Consider the following 21,422-nt stretch of genomic DNA (forward strand, 5'->3'; position numbering starts at 1 on the left):
TGTGGGTCACTGCTTTATACTCTTTTTTCCTCCCACAGCCAAGAAGCATAATAGTAGGGTAATTTGCTTCTGGGAAAACTGGCCCTTGTGTGAAGGTATACGTGTCTGTGTTTCTGTGCCTGCCCTGCGATGGTCTGGCGTCCCATCCAGGATGTATCCTGCCTCGTTTCTGTTGCTTGCTAGGATAGGCTGCAGCTCCCCTGTGTCCCTGTATTGGATAAAGTGTTTAGGAAATGGATGGATAATCCAAGTTGTGCTACCATAAGCAATGGGTTATCAGTGCTAGATTTGTGCTGTTTTAATGTTTTAAATATTTAGCTTTTTCTGAAGCAAAATAATGCCCAACGTTTAAGCTGCCATTGTGAAGAGAAACATTTGACTTATCAAGCGGTTGGGCAACATCAGAAAAGTAGGCATCATTAACATTCAAGCACTACAAACTGTGTCAAAAATTGGCAGATGTTGCAAATCAAACCGAATGCAGGTGTTGTAGACTGATTCTCATGGTTACTCTTTGCAGTACTTTTACTGCAAAGTTTATTGGATGGCAAATGAAGTGAGCTTATTATCAAAATATGTATTTTATTCACATAACAACATCATAAAAAACTGTGTACTGAGGAGCAAGTTTCTGTGAATAGCCTGCGGCTGTCAGAAAAATCCTAAATCATATGAAGAAACATAAAGCAGTTGGATCCTCAAATCACTGATGACATGAATTATAAATGTCACAAAGCTGGCTTGATATCTGTTTGATTAACCATTAGGAGCTCTATACCTTTATGTATGTGACAGATAAATAAAACCTTGTGCATGTTAAATATCATTTTAGTTAAGCAGTGTCTGCCGACTGTGAGCAGAGCTCATGTACAAATAGAAAAATAGTCATGTCTAAGAAAGATTTTGTTATATTCGCTTGTGGGGCTCCACCCTTTCCACATTGCCTTAGGTTATAGAGGAATGTCAGCACATTAATCAGTGAGAGTGTTTGAAATGTGATTGAAAATGTGCAGTACTGCTGCTCATTTAGCTAACCCCCATCTCCTATGACGCCACTTTAAATCCAATTAGTAGGTGAAAATACAAAACCCAACAGGAAAAATTAGGCTTTGAAACTGAAATAAATCACTCTCAGAATCCATGTAGTGCCTATCTGTACATTATCTGTCAGTGTTACAAGTTTTATTGCAATTTGTCATTTATTTTATTTAATTAACTTCTGTGCTTCACAGGTTGCAGTACACAACATCAGCAGAGATTTTGTTGGAACAAGTTGAAAACTGTGCTCCTACATGAATTAATTAAAAGATCAGATCACAAGCACCTTCAGCTGAGCTATGTCTGTGCTGCATGTTTATTGTTTAAATTTATGCTATTGTAATCCTGTAACTAATTTACTGTGGTTGCCTGTAATGTATCTTAAGCTGTATGACTTACTGCAATGCTTCACTATGTAATTTATCACATTATATAATTTCTGCAATTTGTGAGTCCACTCTACTTAATATTCTATTTTTTATTATATAATGATCAATTCATTTAAAATACTTTATTGTTAACTGCAAGTTTCTTTGGATAAAGATATCAACTAAAGGCATAATATTATTGAACTCAAACACCTTGCTACATTTAATGTATTCACAAGTTGGTAATTATATTGACAGCAATTTGTACATAACTCAATTTTTATGTTGAGTCCTTTTAGTGTTCCAGTGTTCCTTGAGTAAAAAAGAGTTGAGCAAAGTAACTAAGAATTGAAAGCACTAGTTTAGTTAAGGGGAGGGTTAACATGTTTACTTCTGTTTGGTGTGATGCTTTAGCAACTAGTGTTTGTAATCCACATAATGAGGACTGGATATCTATATATAGTTATGTGTTTATATAAGCTTATTTATATAATTTCCACATTACCTAGCCAAGAGATAGGACAGAGTGCAATGCAGGGCTTAAATCTGTAAATTTGTTTAAATCACTTCTAATTAAGGAAAAAGAAAGATAGCATGTTCTTATACAACCATCTTCCATTATCTTCAATTGTGTTGTAGCACATTGGCTCACAGCAACAACACCCATGCTACAGAGATAACCTGAGAATGGGCACACATGCTCCTCCAACCAAACCATCAGAATCACCAGGGTAGATCGCATCAACCTTACACTTGACAAACTTAGGGTTTGAAAGAAGCCCTGTGGCATGCTTGACACACCCCCTTCACTGTGAATTGGCAATTCTCCCATGCAGGAGAAGCCTCTGTGCCCAAAAATGTCACAGAAATAGACACAGGAAATCTTGTGTCACCTCTATAATTTCTATCTTAAATAATGCAACATGATTCTTTCACTTCCCTGAGGTAGACTGACATCCTGTCCAGGGTGTACCCCGCCTTGCGTCCATTGAAGCGGTTAGAAAATGGATGTATGGATTATTTCATTTCCTGAAATAATGCTAGTCCCGAACTCTTTGCTGGTGATGCTTGTTTGTATTGTTGTGTTGAACCCTGCTGCAAAACAAATTTCCCCCAGGGGTTGAAAAAGTTTGAATTGAAATGAGTTGATCTTTTGAAACAGTGGGAACTCCACAGAACCCGACAGGAGAGCTGGCACGGACTGGAGGAGTGGTGCATCTCTTTCTAATAAAACAAGCTGACAGGCAGGCGGGGAGTTATAGCAGTTGCTGGTTGCTTTAAAGGCAAGAAGAGCCTACCACGCTAACCCCAGTTTTACCCCTAGAGTCGTAGTGACAATTGGGCACCACCATTTGGGAGAATCCTACTTGCAGTCAGCTTGCGACATCACAAGTTTGTCTTACTGGGTATTATTCTATCAACAAAATGAAGATCTCAAACCAGATCTAAAAACCCTACGACCTGAGTACCAGACTTGCAAAAGCATCTTCCAAGAAACATAAAAGTAAGGACAACAGGCTAAATTTCACAAGGTAAGTGTTTTTGCAATGGATTGACCTTGGCTACCTTGGCATGGAAATATATCATCACATTTGCTACAATTTAAACCAAACTTATCTTCTGAGTTGCTCTTGTAACTTTACTCAAGTTCTGCTTTAGCAATGGAATTCTCTAAGGACAGACACAATAAAGCCACATTTCCTTCGTCTCCATTCCAAAATCACAGGTATTTGCATCTTGCTACAGAGAAGCCAGTAAATTGGGTTTTTTATGAGATAACATGCAAATCAGATTCCCTGCCTCTGTTCGCTAAGCACTTCCATTATAAAACAGGCAAGCTTATTTATGGAGCAAGAACTGCACCTGGGCAGAAATTTCTAAGTCCTGGGTATAACAAACTAGATGGAGCCACACGCACATCAAAAACTTGCATTTCCTAAGAAAAGACTTTAATAATGCAGAGACTAGATAAGCCTGTCCTGACTGTTTGAAAAGCTTTCTTTACAATATTGCAAACCCAAACCAGCGGGAGCAAAATTCTTTTTAGATTGAAACTCGTAGAATTACTGTTTTGGGATAAAAAAAGCTGGATAAATAAAGCTTCAGGTTGTATTTGCTAACATTAACAGAACACAACTGGGAAAATTGTACGGTTCTTACTCTTTGAATTTGAAATGAATTCTTAAAGTTTTAGGAAAATAAACTCCTTAAGGATACAAAATAGACAAAAAATAAGAAAGTTGTTTATATCACAGGGTGATATACAGTAGGGCAGCAGTGTGGAGTAGTGGTTGGCTTCTTGACATATAACTAGAAGGTTGTGGGTTTAAATCCCATGTAGGACACCGATGTTACACCCTTAAGCAAGGTAATTTAACCACATTACTGCAGTAAAGTGCCAGGCATATGGAAATGCTGGTAAATTACTATAGATAAAAGTGTCCAAATAAATTAGTAGTAGTTTCACAACTATTTCTGGTGGTAGTAGTCTCTGGCAAGTAAATTACCTATATTAAGGCAATTCTTATTCTTATTCTTATTCTTATTCTTATTCTTCATGTTGATTGGTAATTGATAATAATAACTAAGGTCCCCCTTGTTTAAACTTTGAAACCAGAAAAAATATTGTTTTTCCTAAAGAAACAAATCATAAAGATTTGTTATCAGATCCACCACAAGCTTTACTGCAGAAAAAATGGCCACTGAATGAGACTCTTGATTAAACATGTAACTAGTCATGGGGTTGGGGGTGACTTTATCTTCTTGGGGACTCCTTAGATAGTGTCTAAGAAATCCCAGGATTCCTTGAGGCCATGTGTGAGTACCACTAAGTTATAGAACATCTGTATTTTCTTGATTTTATTTGTTGCATGCTGTATATAGTGTCTATTGGTGAAATTAATATGTGGAAATTTGTGAGAATTCAAGACATTGCTTCAGATTTACTTTTTTTCTTTTGACTTTAAGATATGTGCCTTAAGACCAGTGTTTTCCCTAAAGGAGCTCTATACATCTATATTATGCTGTAGTGCATTGTATGAGTAGCTGTATGCATTCTGTGGTTTTCCATTTTTATTTCTGCATGGACAGATACACTGACTAACATGTCTTGATAAAAATATTCTGGCCCCGTAAAATAAGTGTCCAAAGGCAGTAAAATTGATTAAAATGTGGCATGGCACAACAACATTAACATTGGGTTTCTCTATAATAAAATCCCTATTTCTGCTCAGTTTTAATCAATGTACCATGCATACTTTTGATAGTCCTCATGTATCACTGATTTGTATAGCAGTTACCTAGAAGGTAATGATCACAAGCTTGCATCTCATTAGGTTTACAGTGCTTAGTGCTTACAGTAGAACACATTTGCAAAAGCTGACATTACAGCCTCTTTTGCATGTGCACTCTAATGTGGACTTAAAAAATCTCTGAATCTACACCTCAGATGTCATATACACATGAGACTAAAACATTGGTAAACATGCACAGGCCTTTTTGAAATTGAAGTTCAGTATAATTCATGCTGAGGACATGGTCCCCCCTTACTGCATGTTATTCAACATTTTCTTCAAAACTGTCTGAATAAAGTTGTTTGATCTAAACCTGTAGTGTTGTGTTGAGTTCCTTATCAACTTCCCATGATTTGAATTGCACACTTTATGCAGCATATCCAAGAACTCCCTTTTCTTTTTTTAATTATTTGCCCAGATTGTCTTGATAAAGACACAGAGGAATTTACATTTGTTGTCCAGGAAGTGAGCACACGCACACTACACAAGTATAGCATGAAGTTATATTGGGTGTCATAACTGGCTGTCATAATTCCTCATGGATACATGACTTCAAAATGGACAAGCATTATGGATGAAGCACTGATCTGAAACCATCCCTGTTGTGATGGAGACCCCTGCTGGCCAGAAAAGCAGAAGAGACGCATTGCTGACTTGCCAGGAGAATATTGAAAGCCTTCATGGTCTTCTGAAATAAACTTTTGTTTTCAAAGGGTATAGGTCACATCTCCCAATCAAAATCATTGCTCCCGAGAAGCTGTAGAAAGATAAAACTACATACACAAATTATCATACTCTTAGGAAAAGACTAAATTCAGATATTATTTCTCCAGATTAAGTAATTCAGTGGTACACAGCCAACAAATAAGGTTAAATATATCAGAAGATGCTTTTATAGATTAGATGGATATGCAATAGTAATCAATGCACAAACATCATTAAGTTGATACACAACTGCTAAAATACACATTTAATGTGTCTTAATGTGTCGTCTTTAATGCAATAAAAGATTAAATAAAATATTCACTGGAATGAAAATGGAAAGACAAATTTACTTAACAGTCTTTAGAATATAAGAATGTGAGAAAGTCTGCAAATAAGAAGCTACATGAATATGAGAAGGAAAAATGTATGCGAATTTTCAAACAATCCTGAAAAGCAAATCCAGTCCACCCCCAGTCTTGTTATAATGCACAGGGCTGATTTTTTAAAGTGCAGGAGAGATTAGAATAAAATGTATGAAACAAAAACCAATGTACCTTTATTTAACCAAAAAGACAGCACATTGATGTACTTGATTAGATGTCAAATATAAAACAGTTTCTATGCAATACACTGCAAACCATGGGACATCAAGGGATTTATTTAGGATCTGTCTACCCTTCCTTTATAAAAATTGCATTTTGTTAATTAAATTTTAAGCTACGGTGAGTCACTCAGCTGTTTCCCCTGTGTGACTATAATGAGCCTTGTGCTGATGATGATGGACTGAATGGAGGTGTCTTCTTGATGTGTTAGCAACTTAATTGCTCCTGCTTGACCACAGCTTGTTCAGTTTAATGTATGTACCTTAAATGTCTATTCCCATAACCCACAGCCTTCTTTTAAACAGCTGAAAGTGTGTCATCTTCAGCATGAACACCAAAAATCTTACATTTAACACTCACTCTAAAATAAATTTAAATAGCAATATCAATGTCCATCTATCCATTATCAGAAAGTCACTTATTCTTGGTAGGGATCACAGCAAAATATCAAGCTAATAAGAATTATGGAAAGTGAAAACATATAACCATAATTCCTAAAAACAAACCAAAATATACAAAATACAGTATAGTGCCTGAACATTGTGACTATGCATGCATTGAAACAATAAACCTTTTCATGCCATTGTTAGACATTGGGTGCTGAATTTGTTATTCTATCATTTCTAGAAGAGACAACAATTGCATTTTAGCCATTTAACTGAAACGCATCATTTACTGTGGTGCGATTTTCTTGGCACAATTGTGATTTGAGCCGGTGCCTTGTGTATGAGCAAAGGTTAGCATTGGAGACAGGGTCCAATTTAAGGGTTAGGATCAGGAGTGAGGTTGTTGTTGAGTTTGGGCTGACTGTTAGTGATGAGGGAGCTGGGGCAGCTGCAGAAATCGTTGCTATTCCACACAACAGTACACCTCAAAATTCCAATCTGCTGCATTCCAGAGTTTGGCTACAACCTGCTCCAATTCACAATTCCTAATTGTAATCAGCAGGATCGATACAGCAATTTGGGAGCTGGTTGTAGTAAAATTCTTGAGTGGAGGAGGTTGAAAGAGCTTCAGGCTGCATGTGTGTGCAATATACAAACATGTAGAGTTACATTTAACTTAGACTTATAAGTAAATTACACAATGAGTTTTCGTTTAGCAGAAGAGAAGCCCCAGCCCCACAATAAATGAAGAAATGTGCCCTGCTTCATTTCACTTCACTGCTTGTACAATTACAAGGATGGGCTGAACATAGCAAACTATCTCTATAATACATAGCAGCCTCATTTGCACACATTCCACGTTAGTGTTTCCATGGTTGTCTGATTTGTCTATTCACAGTCTCAGTCCTTTATCATATGATGTAATAATTATTATCAGAAATGTAATACCATGTGCAAAAGTCACCTTAGTTTTTTTCATTGTATGGAATGGAGCTATTTTAGTGACAGTTTGTTAAATTTTGGTAAAGAATGAAAGATACCTGGCTTTTAATTTTTAACAGCACAGTTTCAAAAAAACACCTTAGTATGACTTGTGCTGCTCCATTTCAGTCCTTATGCTGTGCTTGCTGTTTCTGCATATCCACTTGGGCCCATGACCGTTAGTTAATCACTGTGTCTAATTGAAGTCATTTAGAAAAAAAGCCCCCAGTGATTTTTAATTTTCTTGAGAAGCCCGGATGATACTGTGCCTTGTAATAACATTTTGCAATAAACATCTTTACAAATGGGTCTAATGTATACATCGCTCATCATAAAGCAGAAACAAAACAGACATACACACAGTAATAACAGTGTACAGTATTTCAGATTTGACTTTCTTGGACTTACTGCAGAAGCTTGTGTGGAACAAGAACATTTAAACCACCGAAGTGTTTGCAGACGAAATAGAGAAGCCTACTATGTATTGTGGTGTTCTTGGTAATTTAGTAGGAACTCTGTACAATCTGTCTTTTAACATTTGGTTAATAGAAAACTCCGTGTTCTAATCATTTACTTCTACCCAGAGACTTTTAAGCCAAATACTATTTTTAACACACAAAGGAAACCATAAATTAAAGTTACAAACACACAACTTCTCAGTTCTAAGTAGTCTTTTGAAGTTTTAATATAACTGCAAATCGATTGTTGCTAGGTTACACTCTCATGCTGAGCCAGTTCCACCATATCAAAAAGAAAGAAAAATGGGAATACTAAGCGAAACAAAAACCACAATAACAAAACATTAAAATTCAACAGATATAAAATTTTGCAAAGACAGAGAAGGTGAAGAAAAAGTCAATCTTTTATGAGATAAAATTACTTTTTCAGTCTTTCAAACTGAAAACAGTGCTAAATGTAACTTAGAATTCTTGACCTACAGATTAAATTAAATTTTAATTTCAGAAAAATATCACTGTTTTATGCATGTTTTAATTTTTACTGTTGGGACGAAGAACTATGGTAACAATAACCATAAAGCCAGGCCAGGTAGCACCTGTAGTCGAAAATGTAACAGGTAGATATCTATACAAGATATATGCCTAGTAAATGCATGAGGAAAAGTCTAAAGTCTTCCAAACTGAAGCAGCATCACACATGGTTAACTGCAGCCAGAAAGAGACAGGTGGAGAGCTCTGAGTGAGCTGACAGACAGCGGGAGGACAGAAAGGCCTGGAACTGACCAGCATATGGACCTTTGATCCTCAGGAATTAATCACTGAACTCATAGGGAGGTAAAGAAGTCTTTCATTTCCCTCAGCTTGCTCCCTTAATCCGTCACCTCCTGCACCTTTATCATCTGTTCAGCCTCTAGAAGCGCTGCTGTGAACGTAAATAAACGTTCACAAAGACACTCTGGGCAGTACTGACATCTAGAGGCTGGTGTGCTATGGCTGCTATCAGGAAAGATAAGAGCACAAAGAGCCGACAGTATAACGGCTGATGTGTGAGAAACATTTTGGGCATCATTACCTTTTCAAGGGGAGACAGAGCTTTCAGCTAAAATGCTCCTAGACCATCTCACACCCACCTTCAATTACAGCCCAAGGCTTTGAAGTCAAGGTTTAAGTTTTAAACTACTTTTTCACATGATATCCGCAGTTGGTTTTTTTTTGCTTTATAGCACTTTCTGAGCAATTTTCCCTTGGATTCCTGATATTGCCGTTACTAGGTCCCCATTACCACTCTTCATAACGTTTTAATGTTTGGCGAGTTTTTATGCTCTTGCTTTAACAAAAGAGAGATATCTCCGTTGCTTTTGTATGAAAGACACCCTATTAGACATCATGGGGTACGCAGTAACCTTGGAATGGGTTTGTGTTTTATTAAATAGTGTATTTGCTAAATACACTCTTAGAGTCTCTTAGAGAGACACCGGCATCAGGGTTACACAACCCTCAGTACAATGTAAACTGTATCACTTCTAACTTCTAACTGCAGTTCTGAAAAACAGATATTCTTTAACATTAGAGTATTTTTATTGTTTGTCACATAATGGCAATTCTTTGATCTTACTGAAATAGCAGTAGAAGGCACGTGTACCCTTCACCTTCTTCAATTGCTAAATCAGGTGCTTACAAAGGAGGTGCTTTTCTCCTACAAGCAATGCTGTTGCATGTCTAGGCCACATCCAGATGCTGGTCACAAGCAGAGGGTATTCTCTGGCACCAGAAGGCATGGACGGTCCTTCAGGTTCAGGTCTTTGTTGGTTTTGTTGGTGGGGTGCAGGTGGCTGGAGAACTGCCGAGGAGCACTGGCAAACCGAGGAAGAGTAAAGGCAGTGACGGGGTGGTGGGGATATGAGCTCCTGTACACACTCTGAAGCAAGAGGGGGGTCCCCTCTCTGTCCCACCTAGGGAGCTGTGATTCCAGGAGCCCGAAATTGGTCGGGGGTGCTGGGGACAGAAAGATCTGAAATAAGTGATCCTGAGTGGCTCTCTTAATCTCCTCCTAAGTTTCAACCGACGAAAAAAAAAACTAAAACATAAAATGGATTTGAAGACAACTCTGGAAGAAGGTATTCCATTTAAAAAAAAAAAGATTTAAAAAACAGTGCAGACAAAACTTAATTAGACGTAGTCAGTAGTTGTGATTTTGTTAATATGTTTTACAGAGAGAATTGGATTGGATAGTGTCCATTAATGTCCCTTTAAATATCCTGTTTTTAAATAAATAATAGATTTTAATTTTTCAAACGTATGTAAGTTGGTAAATAAACATGTCACAGTACTCAAATATGATTTAAACAAAATTCTTATGCTAATCTCTTTTAGGAACCTCAGTAGTAATGTCAATCAGCTTAAAGACAAGAAAGCACAATTTCACTGCATTTAGTTGATTTGAAAGTGTGTATAAGGGCAGCACGGTGTGGGTGAGTGCTCTGGTTTCCTTCCACAGTCTAAAGACATACTGGTGGGTTAGATGGCTTCTGGGAATTTTGACCCTGGTATGAGTGTGTGCATGTGCATGCCCTGTGATGTACTGGTGTCCCATTCAGTGTTTACCCTGCCTTGCCCCATTGTTTACCAGGACTGGCTCTGACTTCCCCAATAAGATCACTTTATTAGCTACATACAATTTCTTGCATTAGGAATTGGAAGCAGTGGTTAGAAGATGGAAGGATGGAAATGTGTATCAATGCATAATTGATTTACAAGAAAAACAGAGCATCTCTGTATTTTTGTCGGGGCTTATTTGACAGGGGGAGTTAGTTAGGGAGTAAATTGAATTGAATTGTGAACCAAAGCTTGCCTCCAGTGTAGAGTGAGCTCTACGTATATCCATGGCAGCAAAGACTATCTGGTATGCCTGTAACAGGGATCATTCAATATGAACCTTTTGCAGTAGCAGCATTAACTATCTTGAAAGGCATTGCCTGCCCCCTAGGTCATGTGACTGTTTTTTAGCTTCAGCGGATTGGTGCGTTTGCCACCAGGCTGCGTGGTCCCATGGCCATTGAACTTTGGCAAAGGTTAAACCGTTCACATGGTAGGCCTTACCCCGCGCAGGATGATCGGTCCTCTCTGGCACCCAGGCTAGCTTGTCCCCGTTCCAGGAACGAAGGGGGGGCAGGGTGGAGTTCCCCCCACGGTTGTACACCTCATCATATAGGGAAACCAGGTAGTGAGAGCGAGGAGGGTTGTGGTGAGAGAGTAGCAGCTTCTGAGGAAGGCCCTGTAACACACAGGCACATAGACTGTGAAACAGAATTTTATAACAGGGAAACCCCTGTGTGTCTCTCATGTCTTGTCAGAGTGACAGGATGTACAGTACAAAATTAACACTCTAAAACTAATTTAAAAAGGGGGGTATTGGCTTTCGTGTTTTGGAAACCTGGTGGATGTTTGAAGTGTGAATTGTACCAATCATTTTAGTTAAGAAAGAGTGAAAAAAATCAGCATCATCTAGACTGTTTTGCAGGACAAAATACCCATGGGATTCTTAAAATGAGAATGGATTCTTGGGTGATGAGAATGAGTGGAATTGTAAAGGACGACAAAAGGCAACTTTTGGGGTCTGGTGCTGTGGGGGGGGACTGACCTCTCCTCTCCGAAGAGCTGCTCTCCTCACTGTAGCGTCAGGCCTGCTGTCTCGGTGTGGGAGGTAGTCGGATCGCTGGCTGCTGCTGGCAGCGTGAGGCTGTTTGGTGAACTGTACGAAACAAGCATGGAGAAGCAGGTGGAGAGCACAGAGCGGAACAGGAGCTCTGCAACATGACAGCTTCACTGTGTGCTCAATGAAGCTGCCACCCCCAACACATTTACATTACATCTCCAAAACATCTTCTTTTTTTTTTTGCCCAAGTTCTAAACGGACTGAAATGTCTGCTCAATCAAGAAAAAAAACCTTTACCGCCAGCTTAGTGGCACAGCCGGCAGCTGTTTTTATTATGTGTGTGAAGGGGCAAAGAGGAAACTGAGGCTCTGTCATGCATAAACGAAGATGAAATACCATATTTGTGGGCTAGACCTCCCAGGAACCCTGCCATTAGCACACTGTGCAAAGTCTTCAAAGACGCTTTAGCCCACTGGACTGAAACTGTTCATTATTTTAAAATATATATGTATAATTGTAGGACAGATTAACCATGCCTCATGTGGTAAACTCAAATTCCACATATGTGCTCATTGGGTGGTTAATGAACTGTGACACGCAAAATGTAAATACAAACAGAGGCCCATCTGATAATGTGTAATTGGGCAATCACAAAATCCACCCAAACAGGGTTCCTGTCAGAACAATAACTGCAAAAAGAAGTCGACTTGCAGCTTACAACTATTTTTAGCAAATTAAGTACTTCCAGTCCTACGCTTTGATCTTAAGATTAACCCTTTGGCCAGACTTTCTGCAACATAAGCATAAATAAAAAATAAAAAAACCTCAAAATGAGAAATGCCACACACCAGGGGCAAACATCTTGTTTGAAATTCTAAAATGATTCACTATGTTATGTACTAAGAAAAAAGAAGAATCAGAAATAGTCATTATAATAGTACTAGAGTAGGTGGCACAGTGGCAATCCAGTTAGTTTTATATGGAGTTTCCAAGTTCTACTTGTACTCGCATGAGTTTTTATCCAGTAATCTAGTTTCCAGCCACCTTCCAAAAACACAATGCTGGCTAGCTTAATAATTGTCTTTCAGGTGATTCTGTTTGCTTGGACAAGTGTGCTTTAACTTCAGTCAGTTCTGACCACTACTGGTTTCTTGCCTAGGCTGTAGTTCCGATTTACTTAATTTTATTGTCCTAGATGGGAAAGGTGTTTGCAGACAGATAATGGACATAATAAAAAACAATCCACTTACACGCTGAACACAACACAACAAAAACCCATAAGAGACATACATGTATTGTGAGAAAAATAAATAATATAATAATGTAAAATGTAGAATCAATTTTCTATTTTAATCAGATTTTTAGCCATTGGAATAAAATATTATAATTCCTTTGAATCTAGGTAGTCTAATTGCACAGATTCACTGTGCAAGGGATGGTCATGACAGTCAATGATTAATTTGACCTTCTGCACTATTTGTTTGACTAGATGTCTGAAAGCTGTAGCTATTGTGAGCAAATAATTTTGCTGGCTACCTTCACAATCCTGCTCAGTTTGTTTTTATTTCATGCGTTAAGGTCATCGGAACAGGCCCCTGAGGTGAATGTTAGGACAGAGTTCAACAGAATAAAGTCATTGTTGCAGTACAAACATTAAACAAGCTGGGTTTTATTTGGAAGAACACTGTTGGGTCATCCATGTTTTCCTCAAAACTTAGCTTGTAATCAACAGTGGCGTCAAGATATTGTTGACAATTTCACTTTCTTGCCCCTCAATGACTGTTGGCTTTTCAGCTGGTGGTTGCTTTCTATAATGACAAATTAAGCTGAAGGATTTCTTACACCAATAAACAAAATAATCTACTACAAGCCCACAATGTTTACATCTTGGAGGAGACTGACAACGACAAAGTAATCAGCAAACATAATGAATTGTGTTTCTGTCCTCAAAACAGCTTCTACAGCTGTCTGTATACAGAATGTATAGGTTGGGGGATAGCACACAGCACTGAGTAGACCTAGTAGAAGAACAATGCTACTCTGATATAAAACCATTTACTCTCACACTCTGTGCCCTGTTAGTCAAAAACCTAAGATTAAAAGTCTAGATTAAAATTTAATAATCTCTCCACTAAAAAGTGTATTTTAATGCTGTTAAAGGATGATGAGAAATCTATAAATAAAAGCTTGGCATGTGTCTTAGGACCTTCTATACAGTATGTAAACATCAAAGATTCTGTAGTCTGAGGGGAACATCTTCAACTACTCTATTAGCCCTGTAGGAAAATTGCATGGGATCCATCTACCTGGTGGAGTACAATGCCTTTTAACAAATTTCTCAAATGACTTCATAACTACATAGGTCAATGCCACTGGTCATGTCTTGAAAGCTATGCTTCTGGGATGCGCTCTGGGTTGGTACAGCCCTTAATAACAGTAAGAAGCTTTCTGTTAATGGATAATAATGTTCCATTATTTAAATCTAATTTTTAAAAAAGAAGACTTGTATAGCCCAGTTTCTGCAAAGTGTCAAGAACGGGAGTGACATCACATTAAACAAACTTTTTGAAAACAGTAAAAGCCTGCTGCTTGGTGGCCTTTGTGTGCAACTTCCCCTCAAGAGTCTTCATCGCCCGTTTCCCACATAAATCAAGTGTGACCCGTAAATGTAGCTGTATAAAAATGTATAAACCAGTCTGGTTCTTCTCTCAGGTGGAGAAGTTAGATCTCATTAGGTCATAAACAGCACCGCAGTGCAGACTAAACACACCTTACCTGCAGCCTCTCCTCCACCCAGTTCCCAATGAGAACTTTATTGGAGTACTGTTGCTCTATCTTCCAACCAGGCATTTTCCATTTGCGTGGATCTCGTTGTGCACCCGCCATGCCTGAGGAAAAGGGGACAACTTCCTTTGACAATTTTAACTTTTGTCAATGCTGAGCAGCTGCTTCTAGCACTGGGGTTCGAATCGCTTAGTGTCCAAAGCGGGGAGGTGAAAGAGGCCTTATGTTTCACTTCCATGTGCTTCTGTGGCTCACTTACACAGGATACGTGTTCTGTTGCCATGGACACAGCAAACATTCTCTCCAGGCAACAGGAATTCTATGTTGCAGACAGCAGCGAAGAGCAAGTTACCAAATGCCTCATGGCCTTTGGCATTTTTTGTAGTTTCTCAGTCAAGGGGGCCTTTCACAACTGAAACACTCTAAAGCAACTCTTCCATTAAAACAGATGATAGAAACAATAGAAAGCAAATTATTTATTCAGTTATTTTAAAGATGCACCTAGTTATTAGGGAAGCCCCCAGCTTGTTGTAACAAATTTAAAAATAAAAATTGTCTAATGCATTTCAACATATTAAAATATTAATAAGTAAGTTAAGATAATTCATTTGAATGGGTATTTATCAACCATTATTCACATGGTGTCACTGGCCAGTGCCTCTAGTCCTTGAGGTACCCCTGCCCTCTAAGTCCAACCTAAAGCTCTGCTTGTCTGATCAGCAGCAGTCTTTGTGGGGGTTACAGTATATCACCACCCACTCTATCTGAACCAAAAATGCCAGTAAAAGATAGGGAGGAGGGGCAAATTAAGATTCACATGACACCAAAATCTCCTCTTTGATATTCTCTGGCTGTTTTTATTCCCAAAAGTGAAATACTGCCTGGCATTTACAGTATGTGCACAGAGGTGTTCTATGTTGCATAGAAAAGAAAAAAGGTGTATTTCCTTCACAATTGCTTTATTTTATGCTGGTATACACTCACTGGTGAATAAACTGAAGTTTAGCTTGTATTCAAAGCATAAAGCATTTTCAGGCAAAACCATATAGATGAAAACTGAGGCTTTTACATGGCACAAAAATTGCATAGGTTTCCTACACTTAATTGACATAATGCGCACAATTTGACTTGCTCAGTGACAGCTCCAGTGCTTCAAAAAATATGTTTTGTGCTGTTACTAAATCTTTTACATATCTCTACAAATCAAAAAATATCATGCTCTGCATCCTGCAAAATATCATTCTTTACTCATTACTTTGTTTCTTGGTCCTGATTTTGTCCTGTATTATTCTATAGCAATTGGTTTTTTGTTCTATAATAAGGTAATTACAATACAAGATCCCATGCTGGCATTGCATCTCAACATTAAAGTAACAAAACCCATTCGTTCAGGAGCTTCTAATTCTGGTCTTCAGGGACTGAAATCCAGCAAGTTTTCTATGTCTCTATAAATCAGCAACAGTTAAAAGCTGTGGAGAAGGGAGAAAACAATCCAGTTAATATTTAATTGGATCAATTTAGCACTTTTCCCAGGTGGAGATCAGCTTAGATAGACACAGAAAACCTACTAGATGCCCAATCCCTAAGGACTGAAGCTAGAGAGACCTTATATTGCTGTAATGTTAATACTTTCACTGAAAAAAAGGGACTTTGGATGTTTCTACAGCATGGGACCTTGGTTATGATTAACATTCGCAGTCCCTATTCAAAAAGTTTTCACATAGTTCACGATGCTGTCTAAGCCCAGCCGTGATGAGGGGAAGCTCAGCCAGCCGCTGCTTAAGTTTATGATGCCATGGAAGCCATCTGACACATGCTGCCAGGTGACGGGCACACCCAGGTCCTCCAGGCGCTTCTTGAAGAGTATCCCATCATCCCTCAGCACATCATACTCGCAGGTCAGAATAAACATGGGTGGCATCTTGCGGACGATAGCATCTTCTGCCAGTAAAGGGGAAACCCCAGGCTCCAGGCCTCCCTTGACTATGTCATAAACTTCTCCATCATAAGAAGATACCACTTTAGGGACAAAACGACGGGCTTTGCATTCTGCTGGGAGGTTGTCCGGGGACAGCCACTTTCGGTACTTTAGCTTGAGATCAGCAGGCACATGGTTTCCCTCTAAGACATCTGGAATTACAGATGTGTCACCATTTAGGTACTGAAGAAAATAGAAGGGCACCCGGGCACGGAAGAGAACAGGCACAGCATGGTTCTGCTGATAGGAGGGGAGGTTGAAGTCTGCCATCTGCAGGGCAGGATAGATCAAGACCTGGGCACACGGAGCAGTGAGAGGACCATCCTCCTTTTCTGCCATCCGCTGGCAGAGAGCAGCTGCCAAGTTCCCTCCGGCGCTGTCCCCTCCGACGGCCACTCTGCGGGGATCCACCCCAAATTCCGCTTCCGCCACCCGAAGGAAGTGGCTGGTGGCCGCGTGGCAATCGTCCAGCTGCACCGGGTATCTGTACTCCGGAGCCAGCCGATACCTTCAAGAGAACATAGTTCAAGGCCCTGCTGCTCTTGGGGTAGAGAATACTAATGTAATGAAACACGACGACCTTAGGTCTCAAGAGATTGGTGTCTTTAGACTACAAACATTTTCCGAAACCGTACCTGATCAAGCTTGTTAAAAATCACATTTTCTATGGTAAAGTAAACAACATATAAACACATGGAATATATTTTATTAAAAACCAGATCTGATAATATAGTGCTTTATTTATGAAAGTCCAAAAGTCTGAGCCAAGCTGGACTTCAGGTAATAATCTAAAGCCTTTAGATATCTAAGCAAAATGAACTAGGCATTCTTTCATTTAACATCTGCTTTTTAACTAAATTTCTAGTGAGCTAATGAATTGTTGTTTAGATTTTATGGCAAATGCATTGCCTGTGTTCTCTCATGAAAACTGGATGTGAGACCTAGAAGCACTGCCAAATTAGACCTTTTGCTGTCAAAACCAGATTTGCCAAGCCCACAGGATTTTACTGTTAGAACACAGTAAAAGGTATACCAGGCCCTTTGACAAATTTGGGGGCCCAAATTTCCCTTGCTGGAGACTGAAAAATCTATCTAGCCCATTGTAAGATGTGAGCTAATTCATTAGTGAGCTAATGAATTGTTGTTTAGATTTTATGGCAAATGCATTGCCTGTGTTCTCTCATGAAAACTGGATGTGAGACCTAGAAGCACTGCCAAATTAGACCTTTTGCTGTCAAAACCAGATTTGCCAAGCCCACAGGATTTTACTGTTAGAACACAGTAAAAGGTATACCAGGCCCTTTGACAAATTTGGGGGCCCAAATTTCCCTTGCTGGAGACTGAAAAATCTATCTAGCCCATTGTAAACAGAACAGAGCTGCCAGCAGGAATGTCAAGACCTCATTATAGTAATGCTGTTCCCAGCTCAGATGTTAATGTCAACCACTGTGAGGTGACAGTGACACAAATGAGAGATAAACCACAGAGCACAGATTATCTCCTAATTTATTAGGATACAGGAGATTGGTAAAAAATATCCAAATAATCAGTTTTCAACTAATTAATGGTGTTTGAAATGGACAAACAGTGTGGTGTCTTACAATATGCATTATACATATTTATTTCATAAAGGCCATTAGAAATATTTCCTTTTTGTTTATAGTTTTAATACTTTTAACCCTATAAAAGGCTTTGAGAAGACAAACTTCTTCCAGGTATAGAAATGTCAGCATAAACTTACTCAACATTTACCACAGTGGTCTCAGATTCCTTGGCGATGTATCTGCATACCTCATCATAGACATCTATGGAAATGTAAAGATGGAATTTGACAAACATCCAAACACCTTAAAGAATCACTTCCTTTGATATGACTTTCCTCTGAAACAGGTGCACTAATGAAGGGAAAAGGCATTCATTCCTCAGCAGCAATAGTAGCACTTTAATTTTATCCATCTAGTACCAACACTAGCGCAAAATCCTGGCAGCAATCTTATACGTTTCACTTATAGATCATGCAGACCACAAGACATCAAAGAAAAATAATGAGGATCTGATCGTTATATATTGCACACTAAAGCACTCCAGTGTTTTCTATGCAGCATTATGACTTTAACAAGGAATCATAAAACAACCCTTAGGTATAATAACAGTCTGTATCTATTTGGCTTGCATTTATTATTCTGTATATCCTTAAAGTCATTTTCTATTTTAGTCCCTGTTGTTAATGCTTCCTATGTTATTCAAAAGACAGACATGTAGGGCTCATGCTGTTCCAGATTGTTGCTAATACCAGTAATTATAACCCCTAGCAATTATCACATTCTCTACCTTAGAGGATCCCAAGGCTGGTACAGATGGGAAGGCCCTCATTCTGTGCATAAGCAGAGGACGGTACTGTGAATAATAAGCCGGGCAACTTACCAATGCTTCCCATCACCCAGCCTCCTCCGTGGAAGTAGACAAGGCCTCTTCGCTTGCCCGCCGAGGGGGCTGTGGGCTGGTATACTCGGACTGGCACTTCCGCAAACACCAGGTCCTTGATCAGGAGCCCCGAAGGCGCCGGCTTCTTCCGGGCTAAAAAGCGAGCTATGACCCAGCGTGTGAAGACTACCTGGTGACATAACCCCAGCCTTTCAAAGATCCGTCCCTGTTGGAGGGAACAAAAGACAAGGGAGAAATGCACATTGCATTGCAGGGCTGCCCAGATTTTAAAGGTAAAGAGAAAAGCCAGTGTTATCGGGATGTTACTGTTATTGAGTTTCCATGACAAACATACAGTAAATAAGGACTGTGTGTGTTAGGTGCCAATAACTGATGTTCCCCTTGAGTTTGTCTAACCAGACATTTAAAGTTCTGATAAAAAATTAGCACTAATTTCAAGATAAACCCACCTCACCTACTGCTGAAGCCATATGCCAGTAGCACCAGTACACCCCAGATCAGGTGGACACCTACAGAATTACTTCATCAGTTGAATTAAGGGGGAATTTTAGGGAGCCAAGGTCTTGCACGGGTGGAAATTAACCAATATATTGGTAATGCCTCCACTATTAGAACCAGTGTCAGGTTTAAGATTCCATCTGAAGGACAGCACCTGCTATACCAGCTAGACCTGCTGTCTCCTGTCACTGTAATGGGAAACTAGATTGTTAATTCTGGTTAGTGCAACCTCATGGTCCCTCAACACAGTTTGCAGTAGCAACCTGTTTGTTTTTTCTTTGAGGGTTCCAACCTAATTCTGACCCAAGGCTCATCCTGCTCAGTTTTTGAGCTACAATGTGGCAACACTGCTCCTGGAATGCCCCCAGTCCAGCAGCTTTTAGTGGTATAGTAACCCCATAGAAAATTTAAACTTATTAAATCAACAATTTCTAAAAATTTTAATTAATTATGATGATGGGAAGTGATTTGATAAATTAAGTAATTAAGAAATTACATGAAACATAAAATGTCTTCCCTTGAGGACTACAATTTTCTTAACTGAGCTCATTACATGCTTGATTGATCAATTACTTACCAATGTCCCTAACTGTTAGAAACAGGTGATTTGGAGGGACCGACTGCAACAGGACTCCCCAGGCCAGCGCAAGACATGCCTGTGCTAGTCCCTTCACTGCTGCTGTTTTTGGTATATTGCTATGGTTTTTTAGTTCACATGTTCACTAAGTGTATGACACGTCATCATCTTTTAGGCATCTCCCAGCCCAGAGTCACCCAGTGATTCCTCCAAACACTTGTGACCTCTATTATTCAATCAGGCCAGCTTTCTTTTGCAGGAAAATTTAACATGAATAGTTTTCTGGGGGACTTTCTCACCATAACAGGTCCAAGGACTGAAAGAGCCCTATTATGTTCTCCCACTGTAAATTTGAGCAAGCTAGAATCTAGTATCATAAAGCAGGGGTGACAAAAAGGACAAATACAGTATACTGGAGTCCTTGACATTCAAGCTTCTGTATCCACAGCCTCATCCCATTATAAATTAATATTCACCGTCTTAACTTTATTTTTCAGCCTTAAGTGCTTGTTAGAGGGAAACAAAACGGGGTGTGGTGGTTCGCCCTTTCTTTGCATTGTTAAATTGCATTTTTTGTAGCTTGTAGTAGTTCAGGTGGGTAGCTGCTTCAGCACGCGTAGGCTGCAAAGGAACAGACACACCTGAAGAAGGCTCCATGGCCGAAACGTTGTGTTCTCTTTCTTCTTTTTTTCAGCATGGAATAAACCTATTACTTGTTTTTTTGTAGCTTGCATGCCCTCCCTGTATATTCTTTTCCGAAGAGGATGTCTCTAAATTGTACGCGTGTGTACTCCAGCCTTGTGTCCTGTGTCTGCCAAGTTAGACTCAATTCTTATATTTATGCAAGAATGTGGCAGCATTGTAGCATTGGTCGACTCCCTTGGCGAAGATTGATAACTGTATCTTGCAATCAATTTTGATCGAATATAGCCAGGATTTAACATGATAAAACTGTCGTTTTATTGATCGCAGAATAAATCGGTGTGTCCCAAGTACATACAGCTCCAATCTCCAATACTAACGCAACGAGATTTTATTAGATTAAATCCTGTTACAATTAAATTGTACAGAAGACTGTGCATTGGAAATGTAATAACCATGTAGGTAACATAAACCAAAAAATACACAATCTGTGATGTAACAATAACAATAATGGTTTTGACTTTGTTAGTCCTTGAAAAACTCAGCGGCGATACTCACCACAAGCGCTATCCCAACGAACAAACCATGAACTAAGTGTAGTTTCCCTGGGCTAGGTACTCCTGGTGGGATTTCCGAGTTCATTAACTCAGAATAAACAAGTCCGATTAAAAGCAGAAGGAAAGCTGCAAACAATGCAGCGAAGCCTATTATTAAAATCGCTGTGCTCAACTCCATTGCAGCCCCACGACACCAGTACAAAGAATGCCCCCCCCAGTCCACACCTGATTGAATTATCTCGCAAAACCTTATCTAGCCTGTTGAATATTCATAGCATGGCAAAGTGGTGGCGCTGTTCAAATAAAAGTGAAAGAAGCAAACTGGCAGATTAGCTCGGTGGTAGAACTTGGTCTTTACAAAAAAATAAATTTAGGAGACTTAAAAACGACTCGAGGAGCGCCTGGGTTTAAAAAAGGTGAACACCAGGTACTGTAGGCGATTTAATATGAAGCAA

General features: G+C 39.2%; 2 protein-coding genes across 2 annotated transcripts; both read right to left on the reverse strand.

Annotated features, from left to right (window-relative positions):
- Positions 1 to 5,945: 5,945 nt before the first annotated feature.
- Positions 5,946 to 14,372, reverse strand: cfap107 (cilia and flagella associated protein 107). Its single transcript, XM_088938327.1, has 4 exons — positions 14,262 to 14,372; positions 11,472 to 11,582; positions 10,931 to 11,105; positions 5,946 to 9,826 (listed from the first exon to the last, which is right to left on the reverse strand). Exons 1-4 carry the CDS (start codon positions 14,370 to 14,372, stop codon positions 9,573 to 9,575), a joined length of 651 nt encoding a protein of 216 aa, XP_088794453.1. The 3' UTR covers positions 5,946 to 9,572.
- Positions 14,373 to 15,212: 840 nt separating this feature from the next.
- Positions 15,213 to 21,147, reverse strand: aadacl4 (arylacetamide deacetylase like 4). Its single transcript, XM_088938021.1, has 4 exons — positions 20,969 to 21,147; positions 18,673 to 18,898; positions 17,990 to 18,053; positions 15,213 to 16,756 (listed from the first exon to the last, which is right to left on the reverse strand). The coding sequence occupies exons 1-4, from the start codon at positions 21,143 to 21,145 to the stop codon at positions 15,976 to 15,978; spliced, it is 1,248 nt and encodes a 415-aa protein (XP_088794147.1). The 5' UTR covers positions 21,146 to 21,147; the 3' UTR covers positions 15,213 to 15,975.
- Positions 21,148 to 21,422: the final 275 nt, after the last annotated feature.

Source organism: Atractosteus spatula, chromosome 20 (assembly GCF_055471065.1).
Source record: "Atractosteus spatula isolate fAtrSpa1 chromosome 20, fAtrSpa1.hap1, whole genome shotgun sequence".
NCBI lineage: Eukaryota > Metazoa > Chordata > Actinopteri > Semionotiformes > Lepisosteidae > Atractosteus > Atractosteus spatula.